Here is a 22,061-nt window from a genome sequence, read left to right on the forward strand (position 1 = left end):
TAAATGCAACAGAATATAAGAGCCTGGCTGCTGCATCAGACAAAAGGGCCATCTAGTCTAGCATCCTGCAATCATAGTGGCCAACCAGGTCCTCTGGGAAGCCCACAAGCAAGGCCTAAGTGCAGTAACCTCTCTTGTGATTCCCAGGAACGGGTATTCAGAGACAAACTGCTTCAGATACTGGAGGTAGAACGGAGCCATAGTGGCTAATAGTCAGTGATAGCTTCACCTTCCATGAATTTATTCTTTTTTTAACCATCCAGGGTGGGGGCCATCACTTCATTTTATTTATTTCTTTGTTTGTTTATCATATGTATATCCCACCCTTCCTTCCAGAAAGTGCCCAGGGCTGCAAAAGGGAGCAAATTCCATAGTGAACTCACAGCTGGGTGAAGAAGTAGCTTTTCTGGTCCACCCCGAATCTTCCAACGGTCAGTTTCATTGGATGGCCCCAAATTGTGAAGGAGGGAGACTTCCCCCCCCCCTTCACTTTTTCCAAACTGTGTATAATTTTATCCTCATGTTTCCTCTGGCACACTTTTTGCGGAACAAAAACACCCCCACATGGGACAACCTTTCCTCATAGGGGAAAAGTTGCGCTGTCCCTTTGATCATTTTGGTTGTCCCCTTTTCAACATTTTCCAACTTATCCTTTTTTGAGAGGAGACCAGAACAGCATGCAGTTTTCCAAGCGTGGCTGCACCATAGCTTTGTTTCATGGCACTATGATATTGGCAGTTTGATTTTTGATCCCCTTCCCAATGATCACAAACAAGGAATTTGCCTTTTCACAGCTGCCGTGCACTGGGTCGACACCTTCAGCAAGCTAGCCACCACACTTCCTGGTCAGTCGCCACCAGTCCAAACCTCCTTTTATAATAGAATGATAGAATTGTAGAGTTGGAAGGGGCCTGTAAGGCCATCAAGTCCAACCCCCTGCTCAATGTAGGAATCCAAATTAAAGCATTTCTGACAGGTGGCTGTCCAGCTGCCTCTTGAATGCCTTCGGTGTCGGAGACCCCACCGCCTCCCTAGGTCATTGCATTGTTGTACCGCTCTAACAGTCAGGAAGATTTTCCTGATGTTCAGCCGAAAACTGGCTTCCTGCAACTTGAGCCCATGATTCTGTGTCCTGCACTCTGGGATGATCGAGAAGAGACCCTGGCCCTCCTCTGTAATAAACGCCTCTTTCCTGGAATCACAAGCGGGGAGGGTGCTGTTGTGCTTAGCTCCTCCTTTGAGACTTCCTTCAAGGCAGAGGTTCCCAAACGGTGGTGGTCCGTGAGCTTCATTCAGGTGGTCCGCGGCATATCCGTATGAAATATTCACATTGACTTTTCACTGTATCTTTGTTGCATCGTTTCTTGCTTGCATCATGATTCGTTGTATTGCTATTTGAATCCATACTATTAATCCCCCGCCCAGCAGGCCAGCACGAACTCGGGGTGCACGCTAGGGTTGGGGGAGTTCAATTTGCATTCAAAGGTGAACCCATAGGCAGAGCAATCCAGCTTGTGGGAAGCCGGCAGAAGGGGTGCCAGCAGAGGAGGAGGTGACGGGAAGCACTGTGGCATCCATTTCACATTTGGGAGCCACTGGGCTGACAGCTCCGCCAGGAGCTGTGCTCATGAATGAAAAGCAAAAAGCCAGATTTCACAAATCTCCTACCAGCAACTATGTGCTCCCCATTCACTTGCATTATTTTTGTTGCTGTTGTTATGTGGCTTCAAGTCGATTACGACTTATGACGACCCTATGAACCAGTGACCTCCAACAGCATCTGTCCTGAGCCACCCTGTTCAAATCTTGTAAGGTCAGGTCTGTGGCTTCCTTTATGGAATCCATCCATCTCTTGTTTGGCCTTCCTCTTTTTCTACTCCCTTCTGTTTTTCCCAGCATGATTGTCTTTTCTAGTGAAACATGTCTTCTCATTATGTGTCCAAAGTATGATAACCTCAGTTTCATCATTTTAGCTTCTAGTGACAGTTCTGGTTTAATTTGTTCTATTTTCTTAGACCAACCTTTTTTTCATTATAACTTTGGCCTGAATTGGGACCTACAGGAGTCCTCCAAATGGGAGTCGGATGTTGTGTAAATCCCCCCCTTGGCCCGTCCTCTGACACGCTCCTGGGATGCCCCTTTTCAGGCCTTCTGCTGACTTCTGCCCTTCTGCTGGGCTGGGCTTCCCCAGGTGAGCCATGGCAGAGAGGCTTCTGCCATTAGAGCCCAGCAGAGCTGGGAATCTGCCGGCTTAGCTGGAGGTCTGCCATATCCAACTCCCCTCAGCCTGGCATAAATACGAGTTGAATTGCGCTTCTAATTTACACTTTCCGAAACCATACCCAAAGCGAAAAGCGTCTTTTGACATTTGCACGCCTCTGAATTTTGTAGTGCAGTTCCCCAGCCAAGTATATGGCTGTATTCTTTGCTTTGGGATACTTAATGGGAAGCCATTCACAAATGAAATAAACAGTAGCGTAGTGACCAATTCAGAAGTGCAGGGCCCCTTCATGATAATCATACCATGTTCTCTTACGGCCCCATCCCCTTTCCCTCATCTCCTTTGCAAGACGAGTTCTTGTCCTTTTGTTCTGATCGGAGCCAATCAGCATGAAAGCGGCAGCTGCATGCTAGCTACTGAGAAGAGTCTTCTCAGTGGCTGACTCAACCCCTTTCACTCCGATTGGCTCCAATCAGAACAAAAGGACAAGAACTCTTCTCAGTGGTGAACATGCTCCCCTTTCATGCTGATTGGCTCGTTCATAGGGACCTGGCTGGGACCCGGCTTACAAAAAAGTACATAAAGGGTTTACGACCCTCTGCAACCCCAGATGACTACACCCCTGGAAATAAATCACCATCATCATTTTTCCCAGCTCATGCTGACAGGACTGTTCTCTCTTTGCTTCTCCCCTGGATCCCTGCTTTAGGCTCTTCATCTTTCACAGAGATTCCGAGATGACCTCATTGTTTTTCTTCCAAGACTTGGGTTGGCTCCCAGGAGTTGGAGAGGGGTGCCTATTTTGCTGCTGCTGCTGCGGCCTGGCTCAGATCCCTCTCAGTCTCCACCCAGCAAGCGCTGGGATTGCGCACACACGGCATCCTAAACTAGGACTGCCCATGAAAGGACAAGGGGAATCCCTTTCCAATTTTTCAGAAGGGGGGAATACATTATTCCGGGAAGAAGTCTCCCCACAAGGGCGCTTTTTTCTGTGGCCAAAAATGGGAGCATCCTTGCTTGAGTCTTAACTTGCACAACCCAAGATATTCCGGAGGTTTAAAATCCAAACACCCAATACACAATCATCAATATGCGGCACAAACTGCCCGACTGTTATCTTCCACCAGTCCCTTGCGAAGCTCTGGAGTGGGAAGCCTCCTGAAGAGCTTGTTATGGGGCAGCAATTCAATTCAGTTTGCATTTAAAGCCAAATTTATCAAATTCGCACTTTCCAAAATGTAAGAACCGAAACACAGCCTTCCTTCAAAATCCACACTTATCCGAATTTTGTAATCCTGTTCTCCAACCAAGAGAGAAACTTGCACTAAAATGCTGAGGAATTTTCATGAGGATTAAAAAAAAACCCACACAAGTTGCTGCAGAAACCTGGAATTGAAGACTGGGAAAATGCGAAATTAACAGAAATTGACAGATTTTTCAGTCCCTAGGGTGGGTGTGAAATCAAATTTGGACAGGCTTGTAAATAGCTGATTACCTGGAGCGAGTTAAAATGTCTCTAGGGCTGCAATCCTAAACCTGCTTACCTGGAAGACTGCATTGGAGGACTCATTCCTTAATTTGTTTGACCATATGTTTGTATGGTGGTAGTGCTGCCATCACCTTAGATCAGGCCATGACCCAGTAGTGGGCCCCAATTGCCAATTAAGGACCAAGGATTGCATCCCATGTAAATCCTGCTCAGAGTAGACCCACTGAAATGAATCAACATGACTTAGGCCCATTAATTTCAACAAGTCTACTCTAAATATAGCTTAGTTGGATACCACCCCAATGGTCTTACCCAGGGTTTCCCAAAGTGATTGATACTGATCCCCTGGGGTCAACAGGACTGTAAAAGGGGGTGAATAAAGACCTAGGGGTCAAAAAGGGCTTATGGGTAGAAAATAAGTTTACAGGGTATAGTGCGACAAATTTAATTGGAACTACGATCCATAGGCATGTACAGAGTGCACCTCCCTTGCCAATGAGGAACCTCTTGCATTAATTCTTGCAACAATTCCACAATACAACAATATTTATTATTTTACACTTTACGATTCCTAGTCATGATGACTGACGATGAATTCACAATTAATCATTGTTGTTTATAGCTTGATATTTCTGGACTTGATTCCACTGACATTCCTAGGATTTGGGCTGGAGTCGAAGAGAACTTTATAAGTTCATCAAGGGTGTGTGTCAATGAACACTTTGGGGAGCCCTGCTCTAACCACTAAATCCCACTGCTGCTTCAAAGGATATGTCTGAAGGTTTGGATGTTTCGAACCAAATGGATTTGCTCTGAAAACAGACACACGCATTTTTTTATACAAGTGTTTCAGTCTTTTGTGAAATATGCAGAGGCAGCTGTCGGTGAATGGGACTCGCAAAGAGCTTCCCCTCCCTAGAAAGTTGGCCAGGACGGTTGTCCCCTGAGCTGCGGCCAAACCCTCAGCTGGGCCACAACAGGCCAAGCTGTGTTTACGCTCTGTTTCCCCCGCCGCCATAACAACGGGGCCTCGCTGCGCCCAGGTGGGCCTTTCCTCGGCTTCTCCTCTTGCCTGGGAGGGCCTTGCCAGGCTGCAGAGACAAACTCAAGGCAGGCTTTTGTGGTCAGACAGGGCCCCGATCCAACTCTTTTATAATGAGAAACTGGCTCCTGCGGGGCGGAGAAAAGGGCAACTGGAGGAATATTCCTTTCTGGATTCCCCCAAAATTACAGATCGCGAGGGGTGTTCTGTTTTACATTTCCAGAAGCCTTGTTGTCTTTCCATGGCAACCGATTCTGGAGAGTGTGGCGCGGGCCGGATTTTAGATCCAAACCTCGCGCAACCGCCCACAAAAACCACTCAGCTTCTGGCAAGGAGCGCAGGTTAAGAGACGGGACGAACCTTTGCAAGAAAAGGCCGCTGAGACGGCACAGGGGGTTTGCCTAAGAACAAGAGATTTGAGCTGGGGTCAGATCAAGGCACCTTCTAGGGCAGGCCATTTCCTTGTAAAAGCGCTCAGGAAGGGCACAAAATCTTCCCCTGTTGCTTGCCACTAGCATCTGGTATTGGCTGGTAGACTGCCTCTGCATAGGGAAGCTCCATTTTGCTATCATAACGTTTTAGAATTGGAAGGGACCTTGGAGGTCCAACCTCAATCCCATCTGCATTATACATTTAAAGCAGCATCAGACCACTTTAAAAAGACATGGCTTCCCTCAGAGAATTCTAGGAATAGTAGTTTGTTAAGGGAGCTGAGAGTTGTTAGGTAGGAGACCCATATTTCCCCCACAGACCTATGATTCCCAGAGTTCTCTGGGGAAAGGGAACTGTAGTTCTGTGGGGGGAAGAGGGGCTCTCCTAACAACTCTCAGCACCCTTACCAAACTATAGTTCCCAGGATACTTTAGGGGAAGCCATGACTGTTTAAAATGGTATAAGAGGGCTTTTATGTGGCCTCAGAAAGGATCTTGGAGGTTATCTCTGAACGCAAGAGACCAACAGCATCCCTGACAGAGGGCCCTGTTGCAGAACTTTTTTCTGGGTGCAAACTTTGAGTGACCTGTGTTACCCAAAAATGTTGGGTCCCCACACCCTCCCCCAAAGAGGATACACAGCAGCACTGCGGTAACCAACAGCGAGCCCTCCTAGTGCTGCTGGACTTTAACTCCTATCGGGGGCCCAGCCAGCACGGCCAATGGTCAAGGATAGTGGGAATTGTAGTCCAACAACATCCAGAGCGCACCCCGTTGCCTACCCATGCAACAGCAGATCTGAGCAACAGCAACACACACTCATTCATGCCCAGGATATGCTAGAATGGTGTTCTGGTGTCCCCTCCGAATGAGATCATTGCGGAGGGAAATACAATGAGGCAAGAGCCACAGAGGAATGTGCTGGCTGCCTGCCTGGGCAAAGCGGGATCCTTTCAGAGCCAATGGTGCCCCCAAGAGTGCGCTCTCTGCCTCAGACAGGAACATGGGCCATATGTTGCAGCCTCAGAGCTGGATCTCGCCTCCCTTGGCAAAAAAGGAACAGAACGCGCCTCTCCACTGGCTTCTGCGCCGCCCCAAATCAATCTCTTCGCGTTAGCTTGGGATCCTTCGCTGCTCTGCAAACACGAAGAGCCTCTTTGACGTCAGTGCCTGTCCTTTGCCTCTTGCGCTTGGCTGAGCAAAAGGAAAATGAACGATGGTGGCGATGGTCAGGAAGGTCAGAGAAGGCCTGAGCCTTATACTGAGTTAGAGCACTGGTCCCTCTAGATCAATATTGTCTACACTGGCCGGCAGTAACTCTCCGGGGTTCGAGGCAGGAGCTTTTCCTATCTGGAGAGGCTGGGGATTGAACCTGTGACTTCCTGCATGCAAGGCAGACGCTCTGGTGTGGGGTTGTACAAGGAGAGGCGTTCCTTCTTTCTGGTGATACCCAGAAAGGGTGAGTAGGTGTATTATAGCAGATAAGTGTGAATCTGTACATGCCATACATTTGCACATCCCTCTTCCCCCAAAAATCCTGGGAACTGTTGTTTACGCTTCACAGAGCTACAATTCCCAGCACCCTTAACAAACTAGTTTCCAGGATTCTTTGGAGTGGGGGCGGGGGGAAAGGTGATTTAAATGTATGGCGTCTACACAGCCTGAGACTGAGGTAGCCGGTTTGAATGTCAGCCCTGCCACCCAAAGTCCCAGAGTTGCGGCTTTATGTAGAGCTGCTCGGCCTTGGTCTTTCCATCTGCAATATGGGAATACTAAAACTGGCCTATTTTACAAGTACCTCCTGAAGATGGGGCTTTACGTGTGGAGGATGGCTTTCCCTCCCATCACAAGGTAATGCTATTCAAATCAGTTTCTATTATTATTATTACTACTGCTACTATTATTATTTTAATCAAGTCCGCCACCTACAGCTCAGGTCCTGCTTGCGGGCTTCCCATTGGGCCATCCGGCGGTGCACTGTGAGAACAGGATGCTGGATCAGATGGGCCACAGGCCTGATCCTGCAAGGGTCTTCTCATGTGCTTAGGCTACTTTCTACACACATATCTCTATCTTCCATGCAGACAAGCGACGTGTTATCGGAGTTCAAGGACATGTTTGCAGGTGTAAAGCAGGGGCAGTGAGGGGTGTGGCCTGCCGAGAAGGGGTGTGGCTTAGGGAGAATTCCAAGGGCCAAAGAGAGGCCTGGTGGGCTGCATTTGGCCCCCAGGGCATACTGAAGAGAAAGCCTTCTTTAATGCTTTTCCTGCCTTCTCACGCACATCCAAACGCTGGAAGCTGTCTGGAAGTCTGGTCCCCAGATGTGTGTTGACTAATGCTTTCTGCACTCATTCACAAGTTGAAGTGTTTTGTACAGCCGGATCCCCCCACATATTTAAATGGGACTTAACTCTGAAGTATGTCAACCCTAGACAGGTGGTCGCTGTGAGGCGTCCTTCCCTGGCTCTCCCTGTCAGGTTCCTACCTGCTCGTCTCTAGGCCTGTCTCTAGGCACCACCAGGGACTCCACCAGTCCGGACCGCACTCTCTTCTGGTTTCTCTCCCCGCTCTAGCACAGATCTCAACAGATCCCCCTGCTAGGCAACCACCAGTAACGTCCCAATACTAGTATTCCCAGAGACTCTGAATACTGGTATTGTTGTTCTCTTCACCGCTGCCACCATTTGTTACAGTTCCCCTTCAGCCTTGGTCATTACCTTACCCTCCCTTCTGGTCTGTGAAACCCCAGCCAAGGATCAGGCCTTTGGTAAACCAAATTAAGTATTTATTACAGATAACAAAGCTAACAAGATTAACAAGACTTCTTCTTAAGGCACATAAGCATATGGTTTTACTCAATACTAATCTGAACTCCACCCCCCTCCTTCTCCACTCTCTCCTGGCAAACAACTCTCTAAACCCCACCAAGCAACCCACTCTTTCTCTTCTCCCTCCAGATTCCACAATCCACCACCTCACATTCCCCCAGATTTACCTGTCATCCTTTCATTTATACTGTCAGCCATTTTAAACATTCAGCCAATCATCAAGCATTCTATTGCCCATTCACTCCCCCTCCTCTTTCACTACTTACCATGTATACTCTAAACAACCAGCACTTTGTATATGTGGTAAGTGTATATATATTAGTGTATATATGGTAATATATAGGAACATCACAGTCGCATCTACCCTGTATGTTTAAAGCACACGGCTTTTCCCAGATTCCTGGGGACTGTAGTTTGTTAAGGGTGCTGGGGATTTGTAACCCTGTTAAGGGGTAAATCCCAGTTCCCAGGATTCTCTGGGGGAAGCCATGCGCATGGCGCAATCCTAGCTCCACTTACCTAGGAGTAAACCCCACTGGCAATGGGACTTCTGAGTAGACATGGTTAGCATCGCACTGCTTTGAGCCCCGCTGAAGCTGGCACGGCTTACTCCCAAGTAAACATGCCTATAGGCTGCATACACATCATACGTAGGCAGCTGCATTATACCGAGTCAGACCCTTGGTCCATCTCAGTATTGTCTACACTGACTGGCAGCCACTTGCCAGGGTTTCAGGCAGGCAGCCTCTCCCATCCCTACCTGGAGATGCCATTGGGGATTGAAACTGGAGCCTTCTGTATACAAAGCAGGGGCTCAACCACTGAGTTAGGCCCCCTCCCCAGATTTAAAGCACATTCCCCGCCCCCCCAAAATCCTGGGAACTGTTGTTTACCCCTGGCAGAGCTACAATTCCCAGCACCCTTAAGAAACTACAGTTCCCAGGTTTCTGGAGTGGGGAGGTGTGCTTTAAAAGCATGGCTCGGGTTGCAGAGCTGCGGAAACAAAGCTGATGTGCGTTTACCTGGGAGTAATGACACTAAAGCTGGTATAGCACAGTGGGGAGGACAGCCTGGCTGGGAATCCAAAGTCTGTGAGTTCTCCTGGGTGTCACGGCCAGCTAAAGATCACCCCACGGTGAGTGGCTCAGGGGTTATGTGCCCTGCCACCTGTGCAGCCGTGGGCAAGCTGCAGAGTCCCAAGGAGCCCAGTTGCCCCCCAGCTGGCAGTTGCGGACAAGGAAGGGGCTGGCTTGTGCAGCTGTGGCAAGCTGAGCAGGCCATGGCCAGCTAGGGAGGACTAGCCGCAGAGGGAGGCCATGGTAAACCCCCTCTGAAGACCGCTCACCATGAAATCCCTATTCATAGAGTCGCCATAAATCGGGATCAGCTTGAAGGCAGGCCAATGACACTAATGCTGGGAAAAACAGAAGGGAGTAGAAAAAGAGGAAGACCAAAGAAGAGATGGATTGATTCCATCAAGGAAGCCACAGACCTGAAATTGCAAGATCTGAACAGGGTGGTTCATGACAGATGCTCTTGGAGGTCACTGATTCATCGGGTCGCCATAAGTCGTAATCGACTTGAAGGCACATAACAACAACAAACAACAAAAGCCCCCCCCTTAATTTCCGCGCTGCGGACACGTGCGCACACGCAACAATGGCCGCGCTCTCGATGCCGCACGCGGAGAGCCGGCTCTTCTGCGCGCAACGACAAGGGCGGAATCGGCTCCTCTTTTCTCTTTCGGTGTGGCTGCGCGGGTGTTGTTCCGGGTCAGCGGGGCCGAAAGATGGCGGCGCCCATGGAGTTGTACTGTTGGGCCGGAGGCTGGGGCTTGCCGTCGGTGGATCCCGACTGCTTGGCTGTTTTGGTGAGCCGTGGCGAGCGGTGGCGAGGAGCGCGCGGCGGTGATGGTGGCGGCGCCGCCTCTTTCGGCCTCCCTCCCCCCCGCGCGCAATGTGGGCATCTTAGGGTCTCCAGGGAGGATTTGCCCTTTTGCACGCAAGCTCTGCTTTCCTTGCATGGCAAGCGTCGGGAGGCGACGGGGAAACGACTTAAAATTGCCAAATCTTAACCGCCCCGTTTCTCTTTGCCCTGGGATCATCATCATCGTCATTAATAAAATTTATAGCCTGTCCTTCCTCCCAAAAGGAGCCCAGGGCGGCAAAGAACAATAAAACACTACTAGTACTACTAAAATCTTAAAACCACGAGGTTTTGTCTTCATCTTCCGGCTCTGCCCAGTGTCTTTTAACAAAACAGAAACCAAGCAGGTTTGGAGGGGTTTTTCATAGAATCATAGAATAGTAGAGTTGGAAGGGGTCTATAAGGCCATCAAGACGAACCCCCTGCTCAATGCAGGAATCCAAATCAAAGCATTCCCGACAGATGGCTGCCCGGCTGCCTCTTGTTAAAGCCCTAAGGAACAAGCGACCACCCAACTTACCTTGTGTTATTTTTCTGCCCTTTTTGAAACACAGGACCAGGACCTGTTAAAGAATAGAGAAAGTACTTTTAAAATGCCAAATGTTTGTTTGTTGCTTAAGAAAAGATGCCTTACAACTCGTCTCCTCTTTCAATGACCTTCTGCCTTATGGCTGTTAGGGCAATCTGGGCCAGTGCTGTATCATTTTTGTTTGATTGGTGGCTTTGGTTCTTAGGCTGGCGAGTTTGTTACCTTCCCACCCACCCCGTAAAAGTAATTTGAAAGCATTTTAAACATCTGCTGTTTTAGACAGGATTGGCCAAATCCATGGAGGTTAAGGTTATCAGTGGTTACTAGCCACCCTGTCCGTTGCTGGCAATCGCAAATGGAGAGATTTGCTGTTGCGCTCCAGTCCTACTTTTGGAATTCCCATTGAGGTATCTGTGAGGCCACTGGCCTGATCCAGTAGCCAGGTTGTTCTCACGCTGCCTGATTTCAGGTGCTGAGATCAGCAGAGCAAGCCCTCGCGGTCGTTCCTTTGCCCTCAGAAATTTGGGGTGGTGACGGTGGTCCAGGAGAGGGCATTCCTTGTGGCAGCCCCTAAGCTGTGGACGTCCCTCCCCAGAGAGGTGCTCCTGGCACCTTCGTTATACAGTTTGTGTCGTATGCGATGCATCTCTTCACCCTGGCCTTTGATACTTGAGAGAGATATTTTTAAGGACCTGCTGTAGTTGGGATTGTCATTTGTTTCAAAGTGTTTTTATAGTGTTGTATTTTGCACTGTTGTGATGGGCCCGGGGACCTTCTGGTGAAGTGTGGGTGCTCAATCTCATAAATGATGATGATGATGATAAATCATTTATTTGAGAAAATGTTGTTTGGTCTGATGGGCCAGTTCAACATTGCAACTCTGTTTATAAAGGTTAGCCATTTTACTTGACACGCCAGTAAAGAAGGATTGGCGATCCTGTGGTCCTCCAGATGTTGTTGAATTTCACCTCCCATCCAGCATGGCCAATGGCACGGGATGATGCTTATAGTTCAACGGCGTCTGGAGGGCCACAGGTTCACCACCCTTGCAAGAAGCCCTCAATGCGCATGTGTGAACGTGCACAAGCATGAGTCAGTGTTTAGTGTTGAGAGTGTTGGATTTGGATCTGGATTCGAATCCAGGGCTCAGATGACCTTGGCCTCGCAGTCGCTATCTTCCAGCCTAACCTATCTCATAGGCTTGTTAAGAAGATAAAAATGAGATGAAATTATGCGGTTGGGGAAATTGCAAGGAGTCAGCACACCCAGAGTGCAATGGATGAGCTTCGCCCTGGGAAAACAACTTTCATGATCATGGTACCTCCCGTGGGGGGGGGGGGGAGCAGCCATTGAGCTCATTGGAATAAATAAAAATACACTGAATAGATCTCACTCAGGTTTGCAAGCTGCTAGTCCACAACAAAGTTTACTGCCTGCCTGTACCTAGGCTAGTCATTTGCAGCCTGAAAGAAATTGTGTTGAGATATTTTATGGGAAACAGTTCATAAACAGATTTTTTTTTTTTTTAAAGAGGGGAACTGGTGAGAGTGTTGGACCAGCGCTGGGGAGACTGGGGTTCAGCCACGGAGCTCACTATGTGTGCTTGGGCCGCTTCTTCCTTCGCCACCTGGCCTACCTCACTAGATTGTTGTGAGAATAAAAGCAAGGGCGGGGAGAGAACTTTGTACTCAGCCACACTGAGCTCCTTGAGGAATTGAAGGAAATGCACTCTGGAAGCTCAGCTTTTTTTGTTTTTCTTTCTTTCCCCAGACGTATGCCCGTTTCACAGGAGCACCCCTCAAGGTTCACAAAATCACGAATCCGTGGCGAAGCCCCTCAGGTAACATTTTGGTGGGAAGGAGAGCAGTGTTGTTGGGAAACATATGACTTCTACCTCCTGCTTGTGTTTGGACAGTGCTGCTTTAGTTACGTAAGAATCAGCACTTGGAGAACTGAGTTTGCTATTAATATATAGCAGGAGTGGAGACCCTCTGGCCCTTGGGCCTAATTAGGCCCTGACCAGGTCTCAATTTGGCCCAAGAGGCTGTTCCCCCCCCAAAAAAACCATATGTGACATCAAGTATGGGGATGTGGCTACAGAGGAACAATTGGGAACTTAAAAGTGAACTCCTGCTTGATCCTTTGCAAGCAGGACTTGCTATAGGTGCTTATCAGCAGTGACAGTGAGCCCCACTGGGATGGCCTGTGCTCGGGAGTTCCCCCTCAGATTCAAACTGTGTCTGCAAAGGGATTTCAAAGGGGTTTGCAGATCGGTGCTGACAGCAAGCCCTTTTGGACTTTCGCAGGTGGGCAGGTTCACCTACTTGTCAAAAGTTCTGTGGAGGGGGAGTTATGGATCTGGTCCTGTATACCTCTGGTGTATACGACGGCTAGTTAAAACCTCCATGTTCAGAAATGGTATACCTCTAAATAAGTGCTGCTTGCAGGGAGGCAACAGCCTCTGGCTGGCTACTGAAAAACAGGATGTTGGACTAGATAGACCTCTGGTCTGATGCAGCAGAGTTCATGTTCCGTTGCCACAGGAAATGGACATGGAAAGTCTAGGGCTGGTTTTGATTTCACCCCAGACCATGTGGGACCCCCTTCCTCTCTTAGTTCCAGATCCCAACAAATCCCAAATCATACTTTTAGCATGTGTTTTTAAATTGTGTTTTTAAATTGTTTTTTGTGTTTTAAAATGCGTATATTTGTTTTTAATGTTTTTAATTGCTGTAAACTGCCCAGAGAGCTTCGGCTATGGCAGGGGTGGCCAAACCGCGGCTCACGAGCCACATGCGGCTCTTTGACATATGTGTGCCTCTCTTTGACATATGTGTTTTGACCAGATATTTACTAAGACAAATAAATATCATTAAAATATCTGTTTTTACCCCTTTTATTTGCATATTTTTCTTAGATGTTTCCGTAGTTCATTACCGTATTAAATATGCTCAATATAGTTAAAACGATAATCATTCAGGATTTTGAAAACATTTGGTATAGACATGTGTACTTTGTGATTATTGAAACTAATACAAATTAACAGTTTAAAAACTACATACCTGAATAAATATTATTGCGTACATATATATCTTAATATTTATATAATTTTTTTGTAACAAAATGGACATGTAACAATAAAAACGTGTGTGTAATATTTGTTCATGTCTTGCGGCTCTCAAATATCTGAAGTTTATCGTATGTGGCTCTTACGTTAAGCAAGTTTGGCCACCCCTGGGCTATGGGGCGATATATACATGTAATAAATAAATAAATAATACTTCCTTTGGCCAAGGTTGCCAGATTTTCTTTACTGGCCTCGCTCCTGTGCTGTTAATGCAGAAACGAACGAGACGCAGGTTTCCCTGATTTGGGAAAGGTGGATAGAGTTCGGCACACCCAGGCCTTGGCTGGTGGAAAGAAGGGCTCTACCAGCCTGAGAATAACCCTGTTGTGTCCTTGGGTCTTCACACACATGCGTACGCACACTTGTTTCGGTGTCTCATGTTTGAGACGGGCTGGGCTTCAGGAGTAAAAACCAGCTCTCTGAACTGTGCCTGGAAACCAACCCAGTTACCTGCCCCCGTCCTCGTGTGCTTGCAGGGATCCTCCCAGCGCTGAAGTCGAAAGGCGAGGGCGTCATCTCGGACACTCAGCAGATCATCACCCACCTAAGGAAGCAGGTATCTCCCGTAGGATCGTAGGAACCTGCAATACACTGAATCAGACCATTGGCCCATTTGGCTCAGTATGGCTTACACAGACTGGCAGCGACTGTCCAGCACTTCATGCAGGGGACATGAGAAGAGCACACTCGGGTGCTAGTTCTCAGTCTCACAAAGTTCTTACAAGTGTTGTTTCTGGCAAGGAGCGGGGCAGAGAGCTCCCTGCAGCTGCTCCGCCTTTTTTGGCCAATGGATGGGGCCCAGGTTTGCCTCCCCCTTGCCATGCTGCTGATCTTGGCAGGCGACGGGAGCAGCTGTCTTAGATGGGTGGGTGACCTTCCTCCCAGCCCTGATCTCCCTCCTCTCTCCCCCTCTCCCTCATAGAAATTCAATGCAGATTATGACCTCTCGGCCCGGCAGGGAGCGGACACACTCGCCTTTGCATCCTTGCTGCAGGAGAAGCTGTTACCTGTGCTGGTGAGTGGGGCACTGGGGGTGAGGAGAGGGGTTGCTGCGTGGATCGGAGTCCCCAACTGCCCTTCGCTCCAGGCTTGCAGCGTTGGGACCGAAACAGGCAACACGTTCCATGCGTGATTGCATTTGACGTGCCTCACTTTCCCTTTAAAACAGGGAGGAGGGACCTTTGTGGCCTTTCAGTTGCTGGGATCCCAGCTCCCATCAGCCCCAGTCAGTATGCCCAATGGTCAGAGACGATGGGAGTTGGAGTCCGGCGACATCTGGAAGGGCGCAAGTTCCCCCACCCCTTCTTTAAAAAGAACTGCGGGATATGTTTGTGTTCATGGGTGAGGAGGACCAGGACTATGGGGGGTGGATTTAATTCTTCCCTCCCCTTCACAAGCACTGCTTTAAACCTCCTTCTGCAATGTCAGAAGCTTCTGTCTTCACGAAACCTCTGATGGATAAACGCAAGCTTTGCTTATCTGACATCTTGTATTTGCTCCCCATCTAAACATCCTCCACAGATGTAATCCAAACTCATTTTGTCCACGCTTCCCCCTCCCCGCGAACCTCCAAAGTCATAAGGACTAGTAACATTTTGCACCCAGCATGCACTCAAAACATTGTTGTGTGCACACTTCTGCTGATGGTTAACTGTTGTTAACCATCTGCATTAAGAAACGTTGACTTTTGTGATCTGTACAAATAACATACATTTGGAGAGAACTGATTTTTCTATATTTCAAAGCTGCAGTTTCAGATGTGCTGTTAATGCACTCAGAATGGAAATAGAATGTAATCTCCAGTTTGAAACACACAAGGCTATGATGAATGATGAGTGAAATATAATTTTCTAGGTTAGTTCCTCTGTTGTTGTTTTTTAAAATAGTAACACCGGGAAGAAGGAAAGTAAGAACGCCACAAAACATGCAGTTCTCCAGTCCTAACTGCAGTGGTGTTGCCGCCGCTCACCATATCCTCAGAGGCTCATGTTACCAAACTCTTCCATGTTACACAGGAAGTGGATTGGACTGTGAAAGACCAACCCAACTTGTGTCTGCATTTTTATAGATTTGTAGGCCGGTATAATATGTCAGAGAGCAGATCAGGTGCTTTTACTATAGCCACCCAATTGCCCTGCTTTTAAAAGTTTGATAAAAATACCTGCAGCTGTAGGTATGTTCCTAACCCTCAAGGTTTTTTTGCCTGTTAGTGAATTCTATCTATGGTAGCACTTGCTAGGGAGAGCACCGCAATCTTGCCTTCCTGGCCACTCAACCTCCCTGCTGGGTTCGGAGATCTTGCTCGGTGTCACCCAAATGCTTCCAAAACTACCTTTTCAACTATGAGGACTAGAAATTTCCTTCAAAAGCAAATTGGAAAACAAGGAGGCATCACAGGCTGTTGCCCCAAGCCTTGGCGTCAAGCACGCAACTTAAGTGTGGGGCGCGCCCATCCGCCTGGGTAAAGGTCACACCATTAGGCCGGGCAGAAGGCTGCCGTCACTTTGGGCTTCTTTTCTCCTGACAGATCCACACGTTCTGGGTGGATGCCAAGAACTATGTGGAGCACACGCGGAAGTGGTACGCCGAGACCATCCCCTTCCCGCTGAACTTCTTCCTGCCGGGCCGCATGCAGAAGCGCCAGTTGGAGCGCCTGCAGACGGTCTGTGGGGAAAGCTGTCTGGACAACGAGGAGGAGCTGGAGAAGGAGGCGAGTGCAGCAGCCCCGGCCGGCTCTGACAGGAGAGGGGGGGATCTCAGGCCTGGGGAACAAATGTGACTCTCCAGCCCTCTCTGCCTGGCCCTTTAAGCAATTCCAAGGCCACACCCCTCCCCTTCAGGCCACACCCATCCCTAGCCCCGATTCGCGCTTCCCATGGGGCATCTGATTGGCCGCTGTGAGCACAGGATGATGGACTAGATGGGCCACTGGCCTGATCCAGCGGCCAGGATCTTCTTATGGTCTTAGGACACTCCTAACCACTACACCACACTGCCTCTGGACCCTGTCCCCGGTGTTGGTCGCTTCCATTGGCCGTTCCCACTGTTAAGGTGTCTGGGAGGTTGAGGGGCCACCTTGTGGCAGGGGGCAGCGGCAATCACGTGGCTCACAGCCTGACAAATCTACTCTCTCCATGCCCAACAGCTATACCGTGACGCCCGCGAGTGTCTCACGCTCCTGTCCCAGCGCCTTGGCAGGCAGAAGTTCTTTTTCGGAGACTCGTAAGTTAGCTTGCAAGGAGATGTTTGTGAGCAGCGGTGTAAGCCGTGTGTGTGTGTGTGTTAAATACAACTTGCTGTTGCCCCCTAGAAACAGGAATCCCTAATATTTTTAATCCCAACCTGTGTTGATTCAGCTGTGTGTGGGAATGAACTTTGCCCATGCTCAGAGGCACTCTCTTCTTTAGTATTACTTTCTCTTTTCAAGGCCTGCTTCCCTGGACGCTGTTGTCTTCAGCCACTTGGCCCCCCTCTTGAAAGCCAAGCTTCCCAACGGGAAGTTCCAGCAGCACCTCAAGTCCCTGCCGAACCTCTGTAATTATTGTACATCCATCTTAAGTCTCTACTTCCCCTGGGATGAAGGTGAGCGCCTGGATTTTGTTGCTTTGAAGGTTGGAGAAAGAAAGGAACAGGCGGAGGGAGCAGGGAGCCGCACCAAACACTAGCCCCCCAAAAGATAGGCAAAACATCAAAATGGTACTAGGAAATTGATTTATTATCTTATCTGATTCCTATTATTATATGCATTGTTTTAGAAATGCAATTTCGATTGTCTTATCACAATCCATTCTATATCTTTTACGTTCTGTTGTTTCAGCAGTGAGTGAGAGAGAAAGAGCTTTAAATCAGGTCTGGGGAAGCTATTTCGGCCGTGAGGGCCGCATTCTCTCATGGGCAACCATCTGGGGGCCACATTCCAGTGGTGGGCAGGGCCAGAGGGAGAAGTAGGCGGAGCAATGGAGGGACACTCTTATCTTTCTACAGTAGGCTAGGTTTCAACCACACAAAATTCAGAGGGTGTTATAGGTACGTATTCAGACACACACACCCTTTCATCTAGGAAATCAAGAGGCATTATCAGAGTTCAGGAACACATTCCAACAGGGCAAAAGCATTCAAGGAGGGTGTGGAGCAGCATCTGGGTGGGGTGTGGCCTGGGGAAGGGAGGTGTGGCCAGGGAAGGGGAGGCGTGGCCTAGGGCAATCCCCTACATCTTCTAGGTGTAGAAGGCTGCATTTGGCTGCTGGGCCTGAGGTTCCTTGCCCATGATTCAAAATAATTCCAAATTAAATCTTTGCTTCATGTAATTGGTAAAGAGAGGCCAACGTTTTTTAAAACTGTTCTCATCTCTGCTTCCATTTCTTAACCATACCAATTCTGTAAGTTTGAACATCACTGTGTCGTGGTGTATTCTTTAAAAACCGGTCTTGTTCAAATGGATGTTGTCAGTGTACACCGTATGGTGGCTATTAATATTTTTGCCGCTGTTTACTGGGCCTTGCAACTAAAAGATTATGTTCTAAAAGTTCACAGGTTTATTTTTAAAATATTATTTTAATGGATTTAACGGAAGATGAATTTTTATAAAATAGTAAAAATGCCTGGTGTGTTTCGGTAAAGATCTTCAGGGACACGTAATACAGTTTAGATAAATAATGTCTTAAATTGTATTTGTATGCCCCTGAAATAGGTTGTTCCTGAAGTGCATTAGACATTTTCCTATTTTGTAAACCTCTGCTTTTGCTGTTTGAAATGAGAAGGGAAACTAAACTTTCTTTGGTGGCTGCCAGTGAAGGTTGTATGCAGAGTTCTGTTAATTTTTTTAAATTGTGGAGTAAAATTAAATTCTCCAAACAGACAATCCAAATCCTGCAACGTTTGTATATTTCTACAGTCTTTCTCCTCTTTGCATAATTCTGGCTGCAGTGCTTCACATATTTACCAGGGAGTTTAGTCCTATTGAATTAAGCCTGACCGACTGCTGAGGACACATGCATAGGGTTACTATTGTTTGCACACGTTTAGTTTTGTTAATCCTGAGAAAGGGCAAGAAGCCTTGCAAGGGCACTGGGGAATTTTACCCACCCACTCACCAGCTTCCGAGGTTTTAGCAGAAATTGCCCACACGCTCCCATTCTTAGCGATAAGGATTAACACTTCTACAAGAAGGACTAGAAAATTTTTAAAAAAGGAAGATGAGCTGCTTGGGAATCTGTACTTTACTTCTTCAGAACTGCAGCATATTCATAACTGGCTTGTAGGCCGGTGACATCGAGAGATAGGTGACTCCCTGAGCTGAGTACATCATATTAGCTTGGCTTCCCCCCCCCTCCCAAAGCTATATCCCTATGCGGCTCACGCACAGACCAGGGCTAGCTCTGCTTAATTTCCAAGCCAATCCGACTTGGGAGGTCGCTGGATCTCTCCCTTCCTCCCCCCCTCCAGTGTGCTTGTAGCAAGAAAGGTCCCAGGGGCCCATAGGAAATGTGATATTTTCCCCCCATGGACGTACGTTTCCCAAGAGGCCATTTTTTCCTGGCACCATGTGCTAGAGAGGGGAAGGAGGTATTTCCCCCCCCTCTTCCCACAGCTCAGAGATGGGGAACCTGTGGCCCTCCTGACGGTGTTGGACTCCATCTCCCATCCGCCCCATCCCTGATGGCCGGGGCTGATGGGAGTTGGTGTACAGCAGCAACGTCTGGCTGGCCGCAGGTCCCACATCTCTACGGTGGCCTGATGAACCATCCCAGCTGCCTCCCCTCATCCCACTAGTGCCACGTTGCGATTCTCTCGCTCACCAGCAAGGAGACTCCCTGCCATGTTCTGTAATGGGCGTGTTGGTCTCTTCCCCAGGCGACCCCCCGCCCAGCGTCCCCAGGGCAGCCGCTGGGGACGGGAGCGACACGGAGGAAGAGCCATACAAGCGATGCAACCAGGTCCTGTCGGTGCTGGTGGGCCTGGTGGCGATGGTTGGGTACGCCCTTCTCACCGGCATCGTCTCCGTCCAGAAGCAGCCACCCGGGCATGCGGGGCCTCGCACCCTTGCCCTCGAGGAGGAAGAGGAAGAGGAGTGAGCTGCACAGGGCCCGGAGACCTGCTCTGCGTTCTTCACACGGACTGTTTTTGTACCCGGCCAGACCGGCGCACCCGTCTCCCCTCAGACTCTCTCTTTCCTCTTGTTCATTCCAGAATCAGAGGGGCGGGGGCCCAGACCAGGCCAATAAAATCTGTGATCAGTCCTCTGCCGATCTGCTTCTCTGTGCTCAGCCTTGACAACCATAGGTCCTTCTCCGCTGGGAATTTCATTTTTCTCCTTCAGTTTCCAGCAACTGGTGCTCAAAAACATACCATCTCCAACTGGAGGCACAGCATAACGATTGTGGCCAGTAGCTATTGATGGTCTTCTCCACCATGCATTTGCCGAATCCTCTTTTAATGCCATCTGTGTTGGTGGCCATCGCTGCCTCCTGTGGGGAGCAAGTTTCGTAGTTCAGCTATGTGCTGCGTGAGGAATCTCTGCAAGTGAGTTTCCCCTTATCTGCTTCCTCCTCTATACACCTCTATCTGTTAAAGGCCTTATCTTGGAAGACAATCTTACTCGGCCATGAGCAATCGCCAGTGAAATGAATGAGCCTTCCCTCCAGGTGTTACTGGACTCCATCTCCCAATGAGCCCTGACCGTTGGCTATGCTGGCTTGGTTGGGGGCTGATGAGAGTTGGAGACCGCCAACATTGTGAGGCACCAGGCTTGGGAAGGCAGGTCTAGATGGGTTCAGCAAAGATAGTAGCCTTTTATCAATGACTCTCTGATGACTTAAATAGAACCTCCATGAGCAGAGGTAGTTTACCTCTAAATACCAGTTGCTCTGGCAAGCAGCAAAGGATTCCTCCATTGAAAGGCTTGCTGGATTGCAGCGAAGTCCAGAATCCTGTTCCTTGTGTCTATTTTGACACCTCTAGGAGCCTATAAGCAGAGCATATTGGCACCTGGTCTGTTGTTTGCAGGCAGCAGCTGCTGTGCAGGGGTAGCGTGCCTCTAGTTAGTTAGCCTTAGCAATTTAAGAAACAATAGGGGTGGTAGGAGAGAATTGGAACAGACCACTAGGGACCGAACACTGATAAGCAGGGATGGAAACAAGCATGACCGAGTGGCTGGCACTTGTGGCACGGGCACTCTGCACAGCAGCATAACTGTTTGCTGGTTAATAGTTACCGAAAGACTTGCCCTCCATTAATTTTATTTAACGCATGTTTACTCTGCTCTTCAGCAGAAAAGGGTCCCAGAGCAGCTTGCAGATCAGTGTTTTGTTTTAAGTGCCCCTTCCGTCTTACAATTTAAAGAATATGGCACAAAAGGGAAAAGGGCAGTGGGGAGGAGGAGGAAAATGGCAAACTCTGCCAACCAGTTTTTACACTTACAGTTCAGCTGGGGTGGAAACAATTGATGGCCTCTGCTCTCCTAGGTGAGAGATGAAAGAAAAGAACGCTCTCAACAGAGCTGATGGAACAGGCCTGCTTCTAGTCTTCCATAACTGTGTCTGATCCTCTCATTTTTTTTTATATGCCACTGCCTAGCACTATACCTTGTGGCAATGAGTTCCGTACAACTAGCTGTTGTGTGAAGAAGTGCTTCCTTACCCTCCCACCCGCTTCCTGGTCCTCAGCTGACAGCCCCTCCATTTCATTGGCTTTCTCCCCGAGCCTTAGTATCAAGAAGGGAGAAAGGAAAAATCCTCTCTCTAGCTTCTCCACGCCACGCCCAGTCTTGCAAACCTCTTCCCTGCCCGCCTTACATAAACCCTCCCCAGTTCCGGAACTTCAGCCGGCCAGACTTGCATGACCTTGTTACCTGCGGCCTCGTTTTGTTCTCTTTGGGGAGGCTTTGGGGCCTTGCACTACACAAATGGCTTGGCTCAGCGGGGCTGGTTTCCTGGCAGTATTTGCCAGACAGAAGCGCCTGGCTGGGCTGTGTTGATCCAGACAGGGTGACGTCGGCTCCCCCCGTGCCTGCCAAGTTCCGCAGCGGTGTGCTTCCGTGTCCGCAGCAAGGCCTGGAATGTGCCCAAGGCTTCTTTGCCCCACGCGGGCTGAACGTCTCTCTTCTGTATGTCTTTGACTTAGGAGACCTTGTGGTTGACCCATTTATCTTGGCATTGCCTCTCCCTGTCCCGTACCCCCCCCCGCCAAATATGGGTATCGTGGATTTCTAGAAGCCAGAGGGGATTTTGTGTGTGTGTGTTCTGTTTTTTTGATGTGGATCTTTTGCGTTTTTGAGTCTCATTCAGCCACTAGCATGATGGGTGGCCTACATTTGGGTATTCATTTTGGCAAGAGGTAAGTGGCCTTGTGCCAGTTGCTCTCTCGCTTGAGAGTACTTGGATCCATGTAATCTGTAAACTGGAAGCTCTGCCCCCCTAATCCCAATAGGGGACAGAGGGTGGTAGCTGGAGAGAAGGCACTCTGCACAT

At 48.9% G+C, this 22,061-nt stretch overlaps 1 protein-coding gene and 1 long non-coding RNA gene across 2 annotated transcripts; one reads left to right on the forward strand and one right to left on the reverse strand.

Moving 5' to 3' along the window:
* The first annotated feature begins 9,705 nt into the window (after positions 1-9,705).
* On the forward strand, positions 9,706-19,839 carry MTX1 (metaxin 1). Its single transcript, XM_061606285.1, has 8 exons — positions 9,706-9,881; positions 12,237-12,306; positions 14,070-14,149; positions 14,516-14,608; positions 16,121-16,303; positions 16,739-16,815; positions 17,021-17,175; positions 19,447-19,839. The coding sequence occupies exons 1-8, from the start codon at positions 9,801-9,803 to the stop codon at positions 19,665-19,667; spliced, it is 960 nt and encodes a 319-aa protein (XP_061462269.1). The 5' UTR covers positions 9,706-9,800; the 3' UTR covers positions 19,668-19,839.
* LOC133374938 (uncharacterized) lies at positions 18,894-21,556 on the reverse strand. Its single transcript, XR_009760024.1, has 3 exons — positions 21,443-21,556; positions 21,013-21,052; positions 18,894-20,060 (listed from the first exon to the last, which is right to left on the reverse strand). It is a non-coding gene; the product is annotated as an uncharacterized LOC133374938 (long non-coding RNA).
* Between the last annotated feature and the right edge of the window lie 505 nt (positions 21,557-22,061).

The sequence above is a fragment of the Rhineura floridana genome, chromosome 22 (assembly GCF_030035675.1).
Source record: "Rhineura floridana isolate rRhiFlo1 chromosome 22, rRhiFlo1.hap2, whole genome shotgun sequence".
In the NCBI taxonomy this organism is placed as follows: Eukaryota; Metazoa; Chordata; class Lepidosauria; order Squamata; family Rhineuridae; genus Rhineura; species Rhineura floridana.